Below are 18,502 nucleotides of genomic sequence, written 5' to 3' on the forward strand. Positions count from 1 at the left end.
CTCCTGTGTTTGTGGGTGGAGCTCGGTACCTCTAGGGGGGTCCGGGGGCATGCCCCCCCGGAAGAAAAAATTTACATTTTAAAGATAAATTCTTTAATCTGGTGCACTTTGAGTCACCCGAATCTGCTGTTAAAAATAAATAATCCACCCGCCAACCGCATAAACCTATGATATTTGATCATCACAATTACAATTATTCAAATTCTCAGTGTTAAGCATGATAATATGGTAAAATGTCACACTGAAGTAGGCTGCTTTAAAAATAACATTTACTTAAAATAAAAGTTCTTCTTTTGGCAAAATTACATTTTCTATAGACTAAACAGAGGCTCCCTTCAAACTTAAATTGTCAATGTTTCATTACATCACTGTTGGAAAACACTCTTATCAGAATACATTTTTTTACCTTTATAAAGGGCATTTTTTCCTTAATTTTATTAAATGTAGCCTATGTTCCATCTTTCATTTCAAACTGAAACAGCAAAACTTTGTTACCGTCAGTGTATTATCAACTACAGGCAATCAATCACCACTTAATGATGTTTTATAAACAAAGTTCGGGAGGAGCACGTTCAAATAATCCAATCAATCAATCAATCAACTCATCAAACAATTACCATGTCTACCCTATCAGCATGAGAGAAAGCATGTATATATATTCACTCTGTCAACTCACCTAACTTCCTTGACAGGTTTCAGCATTCCTGCACCACCCCGACTCCTCACTCTTGGCTTGTTCTTTCACAGCCAGGAATACGGGGGGAGTACTCTGGGTTCGGGCCAAATACTGAGCCCGGAGCCCTCTCCTCGGACAGCACGCCAAATACGCATTTATTCTATCTGACTTATTTGTAAGTGTGAACTAGTGAAACATTAAATGAAATGAAATCAGAATCATCCTTGCATTATCTGTGATTCCCTATTTATTATTAACATTATTAATATAATACTATTTATTATTATCCATCTATCTATCTGTCTGTCTGTCTTACTAAACTAAAACTTTCCAATTGAAAACCTTCAAACTTCAAGCTTTTAAAACTACTTCAAACTTTCTGGTTAGGCTTTTTCAAGAGAACTTAAAGTTTGTCATCATGTAGCCTAGGCTACACATGTTACAACGCTGCCTGATTCAAGCAGGCTTAATAATGCATGAAAATACAAATTCAGCATTAACAATCACCATGTTTATTCTAATTTGAAGAGCTTTAATAACATCTGTGAAAATAAAACACATTACGAATAAAAAAAGATTGAAAATAAGAGCACGTTTGTGCGGGTAGTGAATATTTTCAATTTACAACAAAACGTGTTAATTATTCAACAAGAGAAGTAGACAGAGTTATTCATCATTATGCAACACAATTCGGATACCACATGACAACTTACTTACAGTGCTTGACTTTTTCGTGAAAAAGGAGTGAAGAGTTGTTGTTTTTTTGCCGTTTTGAACTCATTGCGACGACCTATGAAAAAAAATGGATTGGGTGCGGGTGCGAGCATGCGTGTCGTGATGAGCGAGTGACTGATTACCATGGAAACGAGAAAGTCACGTATGTAGATAGACTATCGTTGACTCTTTGGATTTTACTTCTCGATGTAGGCTATACACACCCGCGAAAACCTCAGCTTGTCCTGGACATACTTGCCCTATGAAAAAGTGCGGGGGACGAATTTACATTTTATAAAAAGTGGGGGGGACACGTCCCCCGCGTCCCCCGCGTAATCTAGCCTACAGTCCTGGACCCATGGGCGGGACGTAAAGAGAGCAGGAAGAGAAGAGAAAGAAGAAGGGAGGAGCGCTGATCATTTGATGTTTTTGTTTTACCTTAATTTCTGATCTTAGCTTAAGATTTACACATTGTTTATCTTTTATTTGTGTAATGAACATGGCTTAAAACTAAACTGGATAGTTTTGTTCCGTGTATGAGAAGTGAAATTATTAATCGCGCAGTAGCCTAAAGTACAGAGCTCTTTCAGCGCGCGGAGATCGAGCTGGTGTGTCGAGCTTCTCCTGTTCTCCGGACACACACACACACACGCTTCGACTAGAACTGAAACAAGGTAAGGCTAGTGGAATAGTGTGAATGAATGTGTGTGGGACATTATTGTACAGTTTGCAATGCGTTGGTTTGAAGTTGCGAGTGTGACGCACCGACATTAAAACGATTTGCTCGAAATGAAACCAAAACTAAATACATGGAGCGAAAATTTACAAAAAAAAAAATCTGTTGTAATTCGATTTTTAATCACAAAACAAATTATTAATATTGTTTGTCAAAGTAGTCATATCAAATCCTCATGAAGAACCAGGCGTTAATTTGACTTTTGGGTTCATCAAAACTGCGTGGACAGATTTCCGCATTCAACATCCCATAAACACGGGCTCCAGACTAACTTATACACTGGTTACACTCAATGCACTGGTGCTAACAACTTTCTCATTTGGTCGCACCTTTAATTTATTGTTTTGCTTCAACATGGAATTAATCAGTGCAGGCTGATGAACAGTTGTCTTAATCTGCGTATACACTAGTTTTGCACTGATGTAAAAAGACTGACAGTCACACGAGACCTCATGTTGGCAAAATGTTTTAGCCTAATCTTTTAAATATCAAATGAAAATATGAAAAAAATATATAATATATTATATAATATTTTAATAAAAATAATAAAAATAAAAATAAATCAAATGTGCGCGTTTCATCAGTGCGCCATGCGCGTGTACGTGACTGAAAATATGAACTTTAAACAGCAGATGCTGAGACAACGGCAAGAGCGTTCTGTTGCGCATGCGCGAATTTCGGCCATTTCGATCTAGCGTTTGTCACAGGTCACAGCAGCAGTGGCTCCAATGGTGACCTTTTTTTCCAAAGATAACTAGCCTATATTTGTTTTTATAAACTTGATAGTCTTATAAGTTTGTTAACATGGAGTGGTGTAACATTCGCATGTAAATGGCGAACAACAAACACAACCAAGAAAAAAGCACAGATCATGTCGTTCCATGTTTACAAGACGGCAAACTCTGTGGATGAAAAAACAAAAGCACGGGTTTGATTTGGGTGGTGCTAGAGCCTATAAAGGCTACCTGTCTGTGTATTACATAAAATAAAAGTTTATATATCATATTTTCTGGCAAGTTTAGGCTTTAGTATATATTTTTTTAATACTTCAATTTTTTAAGAGTTATATATATATATATATATATATATATATATATATATATATATATATATATATATATATATATATATATATGACCCTCTATCTCCACTTTCCCTCTCTTTCTGCATGCGTCACTGAAAGTTAACTAAGATTATCATTATACCACATATGATTATGAATCTTTCCCCTTTTCACATAACTTTAAATGTCTCAGTGTAAAATGTCAGGTTTTCATCATGGTAAACTGGGAAAACACTATCCCTAAACTATACTGTAAATGCAAACCATTTTTTCAAGTCACATGCAAGTCACAGCGCTGCCTAAACAGAGGCTGTTAATGCATGTAAATCTGAATTTAACATTAACAATCACCATCTGTTTTTTTCTTTCTAATTTGAAGGGATTTGATAATATATCTGCAAAAATAAAAGCCATTACAAAGGAGTTATGTAAATAGCCTACACTGATAATAAGTGCACGTTTGTCTTAGCCTAGAAACTAGACGCACCCTAGCGGCAGCAAAAATTATTTTGCAGCCAGGTGGGTCTAGACACTCTCAATAGACCAATTTCGAGCCGACGTCACAGTTACGTCACGGCGCTAGCTGGTGGCAAAAGGAAGGGAAAACTGAAGGCGGCCAATACAAACCAGCACAGATTCGGCTACATAATAAGGAGCTTAAATTATTATTATTGTTATTAAATGTCATCTTGTTGTGTTGTTGGGTGCAAGAATCAACGGAGTACAGGCTCCAATTTGAAATTTTATCGCATAATGTTTTCTAAATTATTGTGATTATTTGTGAATCATCTATGATTTTATACATAGTTTTGATTGATTGTGACTATACTTTTTGAAGAACCTGGTAAAAAAGGGTAATCAAATACATAGTTAAAAAATGAATATGCTGTATCTGGAATTTTTATTTAATCACATCGTTAAAATTGCACCTTAATGTCACTTACATTGTCGTCTTTGTGTCTGGCCGTGGCGCTGGCTAGGCAGAACTGCGGATCATAGGCTACCACACAAGGCTTAAATTGTACTTGACCATTACAGTTATAGGCATCTAAAGATTTATATGCCCTCAGTTTCTCTTTACACTCAGTTTCTCTATCGGGTAGGTGTAGAAGTCAGGCCACTCAACCGGAGGTAGCGTTGACGTTAATCCTGTCAGATCGTCCATTCATTGACTGAGCGCGTACAGGTCAGCCAATCTGGGATGTACGTTAAAATTAAATTTTCCAAATAACAATCGCAGTCCTGGACAGTGAGTGACCTTGTACATCAAGATAAAATCGGATTTTCTCCAGTCATTGTTAAAAAAACAAGCTTACAAAACTTGCAAACCAACGTTAGTAAAGCGGCCAGAGGGATCGTTCTGCCACCACCTAAGCTCCGCCCACACAAAAACGTCACCATGTTTACCAACCGAAAATTGGTCTATAGACCTTCTAGCTGCAAAAACCCATATTGGGTCAGGCCAATCACAACGCGTATAGAGGAGGCGGGGCGGGCTTATTTAACATAATGACGACAGAGATGTGAGGTGACGTTAGTGATGGCAAAATGAGGCTTCCTGAACCACTGAGACCTCGCAGGCCATTGCTTCAGCTAAAGGTTCATTACTCGAAGCTTCATTCAGCATTGCTCACTAGTGACACCTAGCTACTGTGCAAAGAAATAGCAGACAAATTATTTCATTCTGAACCAGTGCCCTCCCTCCCTAATTTAAAAAAAAAAAAAAAGTTTTTAATAAAAAAAAAATATTTTATAAAAATACTTTTATAAATAAAAATATTTATTTGTAATGTAAATATACAAATAAATATTTATATTTATTTGTATATTTATATTTAAATGTATATTTTATAAAAATATTTTTATAAATAAAAAAATATTATTTATTTTGTACCTTTCATTTGCAATAATAAAAATACATGATCAGACATTTGTCCATTACTGTGTATAATATTACATATGTATCTTTCTCTGTCTGAATTTACTTGTCCAGAGTCTCACACACAGTTAATTAATTATTCATAAATTGTTTGGATAGGGACAGTATGAACAACAACAGTGACACTGTGTTGAGTGCAGTGCTTATAGAGGGAGTGTAATAAAGTACATTTATTAATTTAACAGATTATAGATAACAGATTAAAGTAAACTGCAACAGAATAGTCCGGAAGGAAGGAAAATAAAAATAGATTTTTTATTGAGAAACAGAATTATTTCAAGTGTGTTGGGGTTTAGACGATTCCTCTTCTTGGACAAAATCTCTCTAGCCTTGGAAAAGATCCTTTCACAAGGAACAGAGGATGCAGGGGAACGTAAAAATGGCAGTGGTACAAATGAGGACACTGATGCTTCTGTTGATTCTGATTCCCTCGTTCTTGCTGGCTCCATTACCAGGAAAAAGGAAGAGTCACAAAAAGCAAACAAATCCAAAAGGGCAATCCAAATCAAAAAGCAGTCCATTCCAGATCCAAAAATCCAGAGCAATCCAAATAATCTTATCTAATTAATATAACAAGACTATAATATAGGCCTACTATAATAATAATATAGGCTACTATAACTATTCTAACCTAATAATGTAATAATATAGGCCTACAGCCCTCACATATGACACAATAACGACAGTGACAATGATAACTCTCTGACTCTCTGACACTACTACAACTCCTGACATCACCCACAAGGTGGCGCGAGTTTCGAATCGCCTTTTATCCGGAAGCGACACTCAGACCGAACCGATGACGTATTTACACAAACCGAGGCCTCGTTTGTCATTAGTCACGTGGTTTTCACGTTAAAGGGATAGTTCACTTTGATATTAATTTTTGATATGTTTTAGCTTACCTCGAGGGCATCCAAGATGTAGGTGTCTTTGTTTCCGCAGTAGTTTAAATTTTGACATTTTTAGGTCAAACCGTTCTTGTCTGTCAGTCATATAATGCAGGTCTGTGGTCACTGTCTCAAACCCCAAGCGCAGAGTCCAAATTAAAACAATTCCCCATCGTCCAAATGAAACAATTCCCCATCATAAGTACACATTGATGGCCTAAGACACGAAACGAGCGGTTTGTGTGAGAAAACGAACAGTATTTATATCGTTTTTAGCTCTTGAAAACAGCACACCGTCCAAATGGTCTGACGGCGCGGGCGGGTATAGATATATACTTAGATGTCGCCTTGGCTTCTGCAGTTCATTGGAACGAAACCGTAGCCAAGGCGACATCTAAGTATACATCTATAGCCGCCCGCACCGTCAGACCATTTGGACTCTGTGCTTGTGTTTTGAGACAGTGACCACAGACCTGCATTATATGACTGACAGACAAGAACGGTTTGAACTAAAAATATCAAAATTGAAACTACTGCGGAAGAAAAGACACCTACATCTTGGATGCCCTTGAGGTATGCTAAAACATATCAAAAATTAATTTCAAAGTGAACTATCCCTTTAACAACACAAGCCTCGAATCGCGGCTTCATCTGGCACGCCCACTTTTTCTCGACACACGCTCCGACGCCTCGGTTGGTTCAAATGTCACATCACTACGTGACGTTCCCTGGCTTGAAAACAAAGAATGGCTGCTGGCGAACAGTCTTTCGAATCGGCTTTGGCCGCGACTCTGGAGGACTTGGAGTTAAGTTTTTCTTTAAGAAAAGAGCAAAGAACGGCACTTAAGTCATTCTTTAAAAAGGAAGATGTGTTCGTAGTTTTGCCGGTGTTACACCAGATTCTGTGACCGTCATAATTTGTGGGCGCGGTTGTCACTGCGTGCTCCGTGATCTACGCAAACAGCATAACTTCTGACTATAAGCCAAAGGTGAAGTAGGCCTATTTACGACACGTTTGTTTAGAAATGCTTTTTTTGCCTGTCAGATATGGCAAAAGTTGAATCTATCATCTAACGTTAGCTCAGCTGTTGGGAAAACGCTCTGGTTGGTTGTAGCGCTGTCCTATTGCGTGCAGAGGGAATTTGAAAGACAGCCGTTTATCCCGCCCCTCGGATTGAGCCGTGTCTATGGTTATGGCGGGTACTCCGTATCAAAATCAAACATCCGAACGACCGACCGACCGATCGAACGTCTATCCGAACGTCTTGAACTTTCAAACGGGTGACCCACGTGACGACCTGACGTGACGTCAGCATCTTCGAATTTGCAGCTTTTTAACCATACAAGTATACAAGCTGATGTGTAAAGGCTATAAATGGACATGATAGGCAATACATATAAATATTGTACCCCAAAAACAACTTTCCTGAATTCTGTGCTTGTGCGGCTATTTGTTTTACTTTCAAAGAGCAGAAATACTGCCTATAAGCTACAGACATTCAATAGTCTTGACCATATAATCATTTTAACTAGTTTTTATTGTTAATTTTATTGCCCAATGTACAAAGTTCCCACTGTCCATAAAAACACTCAAAAGTCGATTATTTTATTTTTTGCTTTTTGATCCAGAAGGTTTTCATATTAGATTTATATATTTGGACTGAATGATCTAATGAATGCTCTGTAGTGTTTATGATATTGAGCTGCATGATCTGAAAGCATTGTTTGATTTTGAGCACAGATAAAATGGTTTTGAGTAAATTTCTTTATTTTGAAAAGCATCAGATGGTCTCTGAATGTAGTTTGAAGATTTGGTTTTGTATTTACATTTTTGCGAAAGTGGGTGATGGTTCCAAGAAATGTATTTTAGCAATTCAGGAAAACTGTCCTATAGATTAAAAACATTTTTTATACATAATATCAAACAAATAAAGTAGGCCCAATAAAAAGTAAATCTAATCAAGCATGATTTTTTGTTTCAAGAACTTAGAGATCTCAACACTTACTAAATTATCATAATCTTTTACAAATAATCATCATAAATGTTAAAGTGGAAAGGTTTATTAAAAACATATGTATAATAGTTCTAATATTACATTTAGACAAGATCAGCTGAATATATCTTATTTTGTAATTAAGGTTCTTTGATTTTCATGTCTGCAACTTATAAACAATGAGCCCAAAAAAATGTAATGATCATTTAAATAAAATCATATGTAACATGTTCCTACATGTGCTTACGTGTTGTTAACGCATTCCCATGGCGACCGGTCGGAAGCGCGAGTAACTGATCGTCTTCCCAACGTGTTGTTTACGTGTGAAGACACGTTGTAACACGTTTTTTTTATATATAGCCTACCTTAGTTCAACTTCTTATTCTTCGATTGTATCCTCTAACTAGTCCACATTTGATTACTGCAATCAATGACTGATTTAGAAAGTGATTTAGAAAGTTATGTATGGTGTAGTATTATTAAAGTTAAATAAAGTTAAATTAAGGCTAAATATTATTGACAAACCTGACATGCTTAAACTGTTATTTTGGAAAAGCACGATATTCCACATAATTTTTCTCCATCTCCCATTAAATCGGGAATAGATCTTATTGAATAGAAATACGCTGTAGCGTATTCAAATGCAGCAAAAACTGCAATCAGTATCCCATCTGCTTTACCTAAATATAAAAATAATAGGAAATGAATTATATAGGCTACATAAAATATGCTTACCTTTTATCAGACATATTGGCATTTCAAATACAAAGCCGGCCTAAATGTCTACTTTATGATACCCTTAAAGGTCCCGTTGCATGCGATTCCATGTTTCAAACTTTAGTTAGTGTGTAATGTTGCAGTTAGAGCATAAATAATATCTGTAAAATTATAAAGCTCAAAGTTCAATGCCAAGCGAGATATTTTATTTAAAGGGATACTTCACCTCTGGGAAGATGAATGTGTATTTAAAATAGGTCATTTAAGTAGAAGAAATGTGAAGAAATTTTTGAATTTGGAGCTTTCTAGACTGAGAAAAGCCAGAAAATGTATTTTTGGCTTATGTGGATGAAAGACAACAACTCCCAGAATGCACTTGCTTCGCTGTCTCAGGAGGGCACGCCTACCGGTAAGAGTGCGCAGTTTAAACAACAAAGCTAGCCTACGTGATGAGTTTGCGAGGGATTTAGAGATAGCCCAAAATGTCCGGGATTCGGCTTTTGCGTTCTACAGTCGCCATTCATTCATCATGTTTACTGTGGCGAGCAGGACGAGGCTGACGGCCGCGGGAGAACAGCGCGAGGCCGGCGGCATGATTACTGAGACGCGCCGGCGGGTCTCCCATCTCTCACGGAGGAGCGGGAATTTTTCTTAGCAATGGTAAAAGGGTAAAACGCACATCAACCGATCACTTGTTTAGCGTTCATGTAAACACTACATTCAAATTCACCAATCGGAATGAATTCAGTTAGATTGAAACAAAAGGTGTCATGTAAACAACAGCGACCGCAGAAAGCAAAAGCTGAATCCCGTACATTTTGAACGATCTCGCCCGCCGGACAAGTCCGGGAAAAGGAGGATGGTTACTTACTCAGCTTTCTCCTACTATTCAGCTTTCTCCTACTATTCAGCTTTCTCCACAGAACAAGAGCCTGCTAGCTTAGCTTCCAAAGAAAGACGGCTGACACTGTGTACATTCTGTGAGTGAGATCCCACCCTCTATGGGCGGGCTGAAAACATGCGGAACAACGCCATCTACTGGCTGTAGTCTTTAGCCTCTGGCCAAAAAATCCTCCGATGACGCAAAATGACGATTTTTGCGTCATCGGAGGATTTTTTCCAGACAAAAAATACAAAAATCTCTTGTCTCAGGGGGATATGAGGGTGGAAAGCATGGTAATTCGAAAATACTACAGGTTTTCTACTAATACAAAGCTTAATGCTAAATCCTGAAGTAACCCTTTAACAGAAGTTGACTACAAAAAACGGCTCGATTGGACTACACCCCTCTACATCCTGCATTCATGACATCACCAGAACCGTTTCTTGACTAACCTCCGCCCACAGGAATGCTCCCTCAACTCTACTGGCTACCTGCGCACTTCTTATAACTTAGCCTACTGTGTTTACTCAGCTCTTACAGTGATTTTCTGAAGTAAAACTGACGCTTCATCTTTTGTGTGATGTACAATAAACTTTATTAAACTCATCAGTACATGTTTGATCATCATTCAGACAGCAGACTTGTAGGCTATTAATAAATAATGGATACATAGCCTACAAGCAGATGACAAATACGTTATAATAACCGTAATTAAACTACTAAACCATACCTGTTTCATCTCTATACAGCAATCTGACTCTGTAGGCATTATTATCCGACTCGAAATGAACGCCGTTACTGAGAGTTTCTGATATTATCATCATTCCGTGAGATGAGATTGTCCTGAGAGACTGAGCGCGAGCTCATGAAGCTCCGCCCCCTGTGTCGTCCAGCAGCAGCTTATTTGCATTTAAAGGGGACACACTGAAACGGCTCGTTTTTCTGAGCCCCAAAAAATGTCAATTTAAACATGCTGTAAAAAATGATCTGTTGGGTATTTTGAGCTCAAACTTCACATACACACTCTGGGGACATCAGAGACTTATTTTACATCTTGTGAAAAGGGGCATAGAACGGGACCTTTAAGAGTGTAATGTAACCCAGACTTAATTTCATGAAGTCTCTCGTCTCAGGGGGACATGAGGGAGGTCTACAGGTTTTCTAATAATACAAAGCTTAATGCTAAATCCTGAAGTATCAACAAAAAAGGTTCTTAATATGACAGTTTTTTCAACTTGTCACATTATTTAGAAAAGTATTTTTTATTGTTTATGTTATAACATTTTCAGTAACAATAATTAATATTGTAGATCTTTCCCCCTGAAATATCCTGTAAATTGGACCACTAGGAGGTGCTCTACAATTCATTCACAGGTGACCCCCAAAACAGAAACGTCTCGGTTACGGATGTAACCCTCGTTCCCTGAGTGGGAACGGAGACGTTACGTCGGATGACGACGATTGGGGTTTCGCTTAGAAAGCCTATCACCTTCGAGTATATAAAACGAGCCAATGGCAATGAAATGCCATGGGTCTGCGGAATTTGCATAGCGTATCTCCGCACACCGCAGGGGGTATAAAGGAAGTACGCTGGCATAATGCAGATATGTCTTCGCTGAGGAGCCGAGACTGAACTCAGGCGTTTTTCAGCGGTACAGCGGAAGTGGCAGGAAGACGTAACGTCTCCGTTCCCACTCAGGGAACGAGGGTTACATCCGTAACCGAGACGTTCCCTTTCGTGGTCACTCCGAGTTACGTCGGATGACGATGATTGGGGTTCCAGTCTAATCACGCCACCTCGGCTGTCTTCCAGTGCCCTGCGTAAGTCTGAGCTCCCTGTTGTGAGACTAGCACGAACGAAGGAGTCCTACTTAACACAGGGATACCAAGGTACACTGGGAAGCATATCTCCAGAGAGAAATATGCAATTATGACCAGCCATTGATGGGGGGGACTAAGAATACACATATGACCCAGAGGGATGCATATGGAACATCACTGGGGTGTCCAGCCGCAGGTGGAATTTTTAAACCCCAGGGGTGGCAAGGTGGCTTGCCAAGGGAAAGACACACGCTCACAAGGAGACTTACAGTAGAATGCACATGTGGGGGTCGCCCAGAGGGGGAACCATGCACATGGAGGCACCTAGTCAAGCGCAAAAGCTGCGTTATGGCAGAATGGCATAAGTCAGGCGTTGACGTCACCAGTGCTGGAGGAAACTCAGAGCTTATCAGACTCACCTGAGAAGAAAATCGCACGTATCCCGTCCGTGGAGAGGAATGGCGAGCAAGCGAAGACACCTGAGCAGAATCTAGAACTGGCTGGTTGAAGCGAGTGCATGAGAAGAAACTGGCTCTACGCGGAGATTATAGAATCTCGTGAATGTGTTGGGTGTCGCCCAGCCTGCAGCTCTACAAATGTCTGTTAGCGAGGCGCCATGCGCTAGAGCCCAAGAGGAAGCCACACTACGAGTGGAGTGGGCTTTCACACCAAGGGGGCATTGACGGCCTTGCTGCTGGTATGCCAAAGCAATGGTATCCACTTACCAGTGTGATAACCTTCGCTTTGAGAGAGCCTTTCCCTTCAGCTTCCCACCATAACAGACAAAGAGCTGGTCTGAGGTCCTGAAACACCGCGTTCTGTCTACGTAAGCATGAAGGGCGCATACTGGACAGAGCAGTGCCAAGGCTGGGTCTGCCTCCTCCAAGGGCAGCGCTTGCAGGTTCACTACCTGGTCTCGAAAGGGTGTGGTAGGAACCTTGGGCACGTATCCAAGCCGGGGTCTCAGGATCACGTGAGAGTTAGCCGGCCCGAATTCCAGGCACGCTTCGTCAACCGAAAATGCCTGCAGGTCCCCTACCCTCTTGATGGAGGCCAATGCAACCAGGAGCGCTGTCTTCATTGACAGGAACTTAAGCTCCACAGATTGTAAAGGCTCAAATGGTGCACTCTGCAGGGCAGTTAGAACCACTGAGAGGTCCCAAGAGGATACGAGGGGAAGACGAGGAGGATTTAGTCTCCTTGCTCCCCTCAGGAACCTGACGATAAGGTCGTGCTTCCCCAAAGACTTACCATCAACTGCTTCGTGATGTGCGGCAATGGCGGCAACATACACTTTCAGGGTGGAGGGAGACAGCCTTCGCTCCAACCCTTCTTGCAGGAAGGAAAGCACGACACTGATCGGGCATTTCGTGGGTTCTTGATGTTTAGAAGAACACCAGTTGACGAAGAGGTTCCACTTCAACGCATAGGCATGTCTCGTGGACGATGCTCTAGCGGAAGTGATGGTAGCCACCACCGCAGGTGGTAGGGTACTCAAACCTGCCTCGTCTCGTCCAGGAGCCACACGTGGAGGTTCCAAAGATCGGGACGAGGGTGCCAAAGGGTGCCCCGTCCCTGAGAAAGGAGGTCCTTCCTCAGAGGAATTGGCCAGGGAGGTGCTGTCGCGAGGAGTACTAGTTCGGAGAACCAGGTCCGGTTGTGCCAATACGGGGCAACCAAAATGACCTGCTCCTCGTCCTCCCTGATCTCGCGCAAGGTCTGCTCAAGAAGGCTCACTGGGGGAAACGCATACTTGCGAAGGCCCCGCGGCCAGCTGTGCGCCAGTGCATCCGTGCCGAGCGTGCCCTCGGTCAGGGAATAAAACAGGTCGCAATGGGACGAGTCGTGGGAGGCAAACAGGTCTACCTGTGCGTCGCCGAACTGATCCCAAATCAGCTGGACCGTCTGGGGATGGAGTCGCCATTCTCCAGCGAGAGGCCGAACTCGAGACAGCTTGTCGGCCGCCTGGTTCAGGTGTCCCGGGATATAAATGGCTCGAAGCGACCTCAGATGCTTCTGACTCCATATGAGGAGGTGGCGAGCGAGTTGCGACATACGGCGGGAGCGTAGACCACCCTGATGGTTGATGTACGCTACTGTTGCAGTATTGTCTGATCGGACTAGTACGTGCTGACCCCTGAGCAGCGCATGGAAACGGTGCAGGGCGAGACGTACAGCCAGCAACTCGAGGCAATTGACATGCCAAAGGCGCTGGGGTCCTGTCCAGGAGCCCGCGGCAGCATGACCATTGCACATGGCGCCCCAGCCCGTGGTGGAGGCATCTGTTGATACAACAACATGCCGGGAAACTCGTTCTAAGGGCACTCCGGCCCGTAGAAAATTGAGGTTCGTCCACGGGGTGAAGGTCTGACGGCAGGCTGGAGTCACTGGGACTCGGAGCGTGCCGTGTTGCCATGCCCACCTCGGGACTCGATCGCGAAGCCAAAGCTGAAGCGGTCTCATATGAAGCAATCCCAGCGGCGTTACTGCGGCTGCGGATGCCATATGCCCCAGGAGCCTCTGAAAAAGTTTCAGTGGAACCGCACTCTTGCCCTCGAACTGACGAAGACAAGTCAGCAGTGACTGCGCGCGCTCGCTCGTAAGCTGCGCGCACATGGCGACCGAGTCGACCTCCATACCGAGAAAAGAGATCCTCTGCACGGGGCAGAGTTTGCTCTTCTCCCAGTTGACCCGAAGGCCCAGACGATCTAGGTGCCGGAGCTCTAGGTTCCTGTGTTCGCAAACCTGGTCTCGAGAGTGAGCTAGGATCAGCTAGTCGTCGAGATAGTTCAGGATGCGAACCCCGTGTTCCCGGAGGGGAACAAGGGCTGCCTCGACGACCTTCGTAAAGACGCGAGGAGACAGGGCTAGCCCGAAAGGGAGAACCGCGTACTGGTATGCCTGCCCCTCGAAAGCAAACCGTAGAAACGGTCTGTGTCGAGGTAAAATGGAGACATGGAAGTAGGCGTCCTTCAGGTCGATCGCTGCAAACCAATCCTGCGGCCGCACACACTGGAGGATGTGTTTGGCCGTTAGCATCTTGAACGGCAGCCTGTGAAGGGAGCGGTTCAAGACGCGCAGGTTGAGGATTGGCCGTAACCCACCGGACTTCTTGGGTACAATGAAGTAAGGGCTGTAGAAGCCGGACTTCATCTCGGCTGGAGGGACAATCTCGCTTGCACCCTTCGCCAGTAGGGTGGCGACCTCCGCTCTCATGACAGGGGCATTGCCACCGACCATAGTGAAGCGGACTCCCCTGAAGCGGGGAGGAGATCTCGCGAACTGAATCGCGTAGCCGAGCCTGATGGTTCTCGCGACCCAGCGGGACAGTCTGGGAAGCTCTAGCCAGGCCTCCAGAAAGTGCACCAGCGGGGTCATACGAACCACAGACGTACCGTCGGTGGGGCAGCGAGGCGGAATGACCGGCACCGGCGAGGGTGGCATAGCGGCCCTGTGCGGGGGCACGGTCATTAACCGCGTCCTGCCAGAGGAGGCCAGGGGAGGGCGCGCGTCCCACGGGGGCGTGCTCTGTCAGGGGTCTAGCGACAGAGGGGGATGAGAGGAGGATTGGGGAATTCAATTCTGTCTTCAACCACATCAGAGTACTGCTTGTCGTTGGACGAGCAGCGGGGAGTGGAGAACAAAAGATTCTCCCCCGGCCCTCCACCGGGGGAAGGAGTGGCCCTGCTACCAGCTCCTGGGACAGAATTGAAGCCAACCCTGAGCAGCCCGTCTCAGGAGCGCCGCTTGGCCTGGCTTTAGCGGGCGGCGGGGCTGGAGAGGGCTGTGGCGCCTTCCTGCGGCTTCCTCCACGACGCGGCCCAGATGAAGGCTGCTACTGGGGCCGTGCGGGAGGAGTGGGAGCCGCGGGAGGGCGCCCTCGGCGGTGGGCAGGCTGAGGATTCTGTGCCGACGGCTGAGCAGCGAAGCGTCGGGGCAGAATGTGCTCGCCTCAGTCTGCTTCTGGTGGCCGAAGCCACCCCGCCGAAGAGCCCAGCCTGGGACATGGGGGAGCTGAGAAAGTGAACTCCCAGACCCCCTCACATCAACCTGGCTAAGCCCATAACTGGACCACTCTTGTGGACACCACCTGACCCAGGAACACGCAGGTACCGATGTCGCCCGAGAGCGAGGTCAGTAGTGTGCGTGGCGGAATGACCAGACCAGGCATGGGAGGCATAGCGTCCCAGCAAGGGGGCGTGGTCGAGTTTCCGCATTCTGTCAGTGTTGGCCAGGGAAGGACCAGCGTTCCACTGCGGCCGGTTCTGACAGAACTCCAGAGTCAGCACTGCCTCGAAGGCGAAGGCGACACACAGGACTGCATGCCTGTGTCATAATAGTGACAGAGAACATACAGACCAGGATCGCCTCACGATCAAGGGCAGCAAAGGCGGAGGACGCCCGCGGGCCGCAAAAGTCACGTGGACTCCCGCAGGCCGGAAGCGTCCTGATGCACATCCGGGAAGCCTACAGCGCTCGGGGGGAGGATGCCACTCCAACCGATGCTTTCAGCTGCCCGGGAAAGCATGGCCATCAGCTCTGGATCTGACTCGACTAACGCTGACACTACCGAGGGAGGCAGCGCAGTCAAATCCTCATTTCCAGAGGAATCAAGCCCGCCTTATGATGCTGTGAGTGACATGACACCATCTGCTGGAGTCCCGAATGAAAACACTGGGTCCCTGAGAGGAACCAGGCACACACGGAAGCTCCACAGTTTGCGATGTGGAGGGGGGCGTGGCCCGAGGAAAGCTCGTCGGAATTATGCCACACTATAACCCTCAGATCACCCTGGCCACCAGCCAAAGTATCCTTCACGTTTTAGGAAGAGATAGATTGGGGTGTGGCAGAGGGGACTCTCACACAAAGATCATTGAGTCTCGATCTATAAACATCGCGATGGTCATGTTCCCGTAATGAAAACATAACTCATCCACGAGCGCTGCCGAGCGCGATTAAGCCCAACACGCAAAACAGCGCTCGCGACCGTTAAACAGATGAGTCACGCGCCCACATCCAGTAATACACGTGCGAACCGTCTTGAAAAAGACGTGCCGTGTGCAGCTATTTTAGAGAGAGAAAAAGCTCAGCAGTGTGCTGAAGCGCTCAGGAAGAAACACACTCACTGTCGGCAGATCACTGCACAGATCAGCAGCAGGCAATGCGATCTCGCTGGAATACGCCATCACACAAACACACTGAAGAGCCGCTCGTCTCGTAGAGTGAAGATGATACAGAATGGCTTGTAGGAGTGAAGAAAACTCTTGGCTCCGAAGCGAAAACATATCTGCATTATGCCAGCGTACTTCCTTTATACCCCCTGCGGTGGGCGGAGATACGCTATGCAAATTCCGCAGACCCATGGCATTTCAAATGTCTTGGCACAAGCTATGGCTAATGCCATGCCTTCAGAAAAATCATTAAATGTTGAGCACATCGGTAGATTGAGGCTCACTGAGCAGGTGTTGGCCAAGAGTCAGCAGAGTCAGCAAAGTAAATTTCAGAATGAAGATGAAATCATGGTAAAATTGAACAAAGTAGTCTAGGCAATAGATTATATTGGATAATCTTAACTGTGTCTTTCTCAATGTGTTATTACCATGAAAAGTCAATGGCCAACTAATGACAACATGGTCCATGGCATTGAAGACTTTGAAATTAAAAACCCTTTATCTTATAACTTTTAACTCTTACTTGTAAAACAATCAGTTTGACAAATAAAAAAATAAAAAAGGAAAAATACAACAACATTAATTAAAAGCATACCACTGTAGCCTATACAGTTACAATAGGTGAGTCTGGTGTTTGAAACATTAGAGTCATGAAATACACAGAAAGTCATGATATAGCCTACAGGTGGCAACTTGGTCAGTTCATCACTTAGCCTACAATAGGCTTATTCAGGGAAGTGCAGGAAATGGTTGAGTATTATTTTAGGTATAACATCTGTAGGCATATTTAGTGCCTATCATGTCCATTTATAGCCTTTACACATCAGCTTGTATACTTGTATGGTTAAAAAGCTGCAAATTCGAAGACGCTGACGTTACGTCAGGTCGTCACGTGGGTCACCCGTTTGAAAGTTCAAGACGTTCGGATAGACGTTCGATCGGTCGGTCGGTCGTTCGGATGTTTGATTTTGATACGGAGTACTCGCCATATATGGTGAGTTTCCAGACTAAACATCTTGATGTAGTCTGGCTTGCCAGGCTACGTTTGTCTGGTAGCTAATATGGTAATTTTCATCAAAAGAGTTATTAATCACTATTAACCTTTGCTGTAAAAACCGGCAAAGTTCTGACTGTATACACTCCATTTCCCATTAAAACAGTAATATACAGTAGCAAGCATACCCTCATTCACTAGTCCCTACATTAGTTCACTGATATTTATTTTTTTATAGAGGACACAATTAAACACTGCAGCAGATTTAAGGTATGATAAAAAAAAAAAAATAACCTAGTGCTTCAAAATTAAACTATTAAATTGCTCATTATTATATCAAAAGCTTTAAAGCCCATGTTGCAGGTTAGAGTAGCCTACCCAGTAAGCCAATGTATAGAAAAATAATGTAGGAACTAGATTTAAATATAAACATATCCTTATAAAACGCTATTTAGGCTTCTGGAGTCGTTTTTGTGAGACATTTTTACTTCCGCATTTGAAAATCGCTTAAACCGCCGAACCTGAAGTGACGTAACATGAGGTAGAGCGGTCAAAGTAAATCAACTAGCGAATAAGCAATGGATCGCAATGACAGCTCGGAAAGCTGGGGGAATTGTAGCCTAAATGTTTACTCGTATGATAGCCTATATATATAATTGACATATATGATGATATCATATAATTATGAGCCTGATATGAAGCCAAGTGAGCAGGACAGGCCAGGGTTAGACAGAACAACTGTGAGTTGTGGTGTGAGGAGAACAGGGCGAGAGAACAGTGTTAGCTTATATGTATTCACGTTAGCCGACAATATGTACAACACTTTGCTCAGATCACAATACTGTACAGATTATTATCATCATGTATCAAGCAATAGCAAAGCTAGAACTTAGACCCATACCTG

General features: G+C 43.6%; 1 protein-coding gene across 1 annotated transcript in view; it reads right to left on the bottom strand.

Annotated features, from left to right (window-relative positions):
* LOC308705822 (uncharacterized protein) overlaps positions 1 to 15,961 on the bottom strand; it is a gene marked incomplete at its 5' end in the record, with an annotated part of 30,777 nt that extends 14,816 nt beyond the window's left edge. Inside the window, 3 exons of the mRNA XM_081391046.1 lie at positions 15,153 to 15,431; positions 15,524 to 15,759; positions 15,855 to 15,961. Of these exons, the coding sequence (XP_081247172.1) occupies positions 15,153 to 15,431; positions 15,524 to 15,759; positions 15,855 to 15,961 (622 nt within the window). The remainder of the gene's footprint in view (positions 1 to 15,152; positions 15,432 to 15,523; positions 15,760 to 15,854) is intronic.
* Between the last annotated feature and the right edge of the window lie 2,541 nt (positions 15,962 to 18,502).

Source organism: Scardinius erythrophthalmus, assembly GCF_964197995.2.
Source record: "Scardinius erythrophthalmus genome assembly, chromosome: 2".
Lineage (NCBI taxonomy): Eukaryota > Metazoa > Chordata > Actinopteri > Cypriniformes > Leuciscidae > Scardinius > Scardinius erythrophthalmus.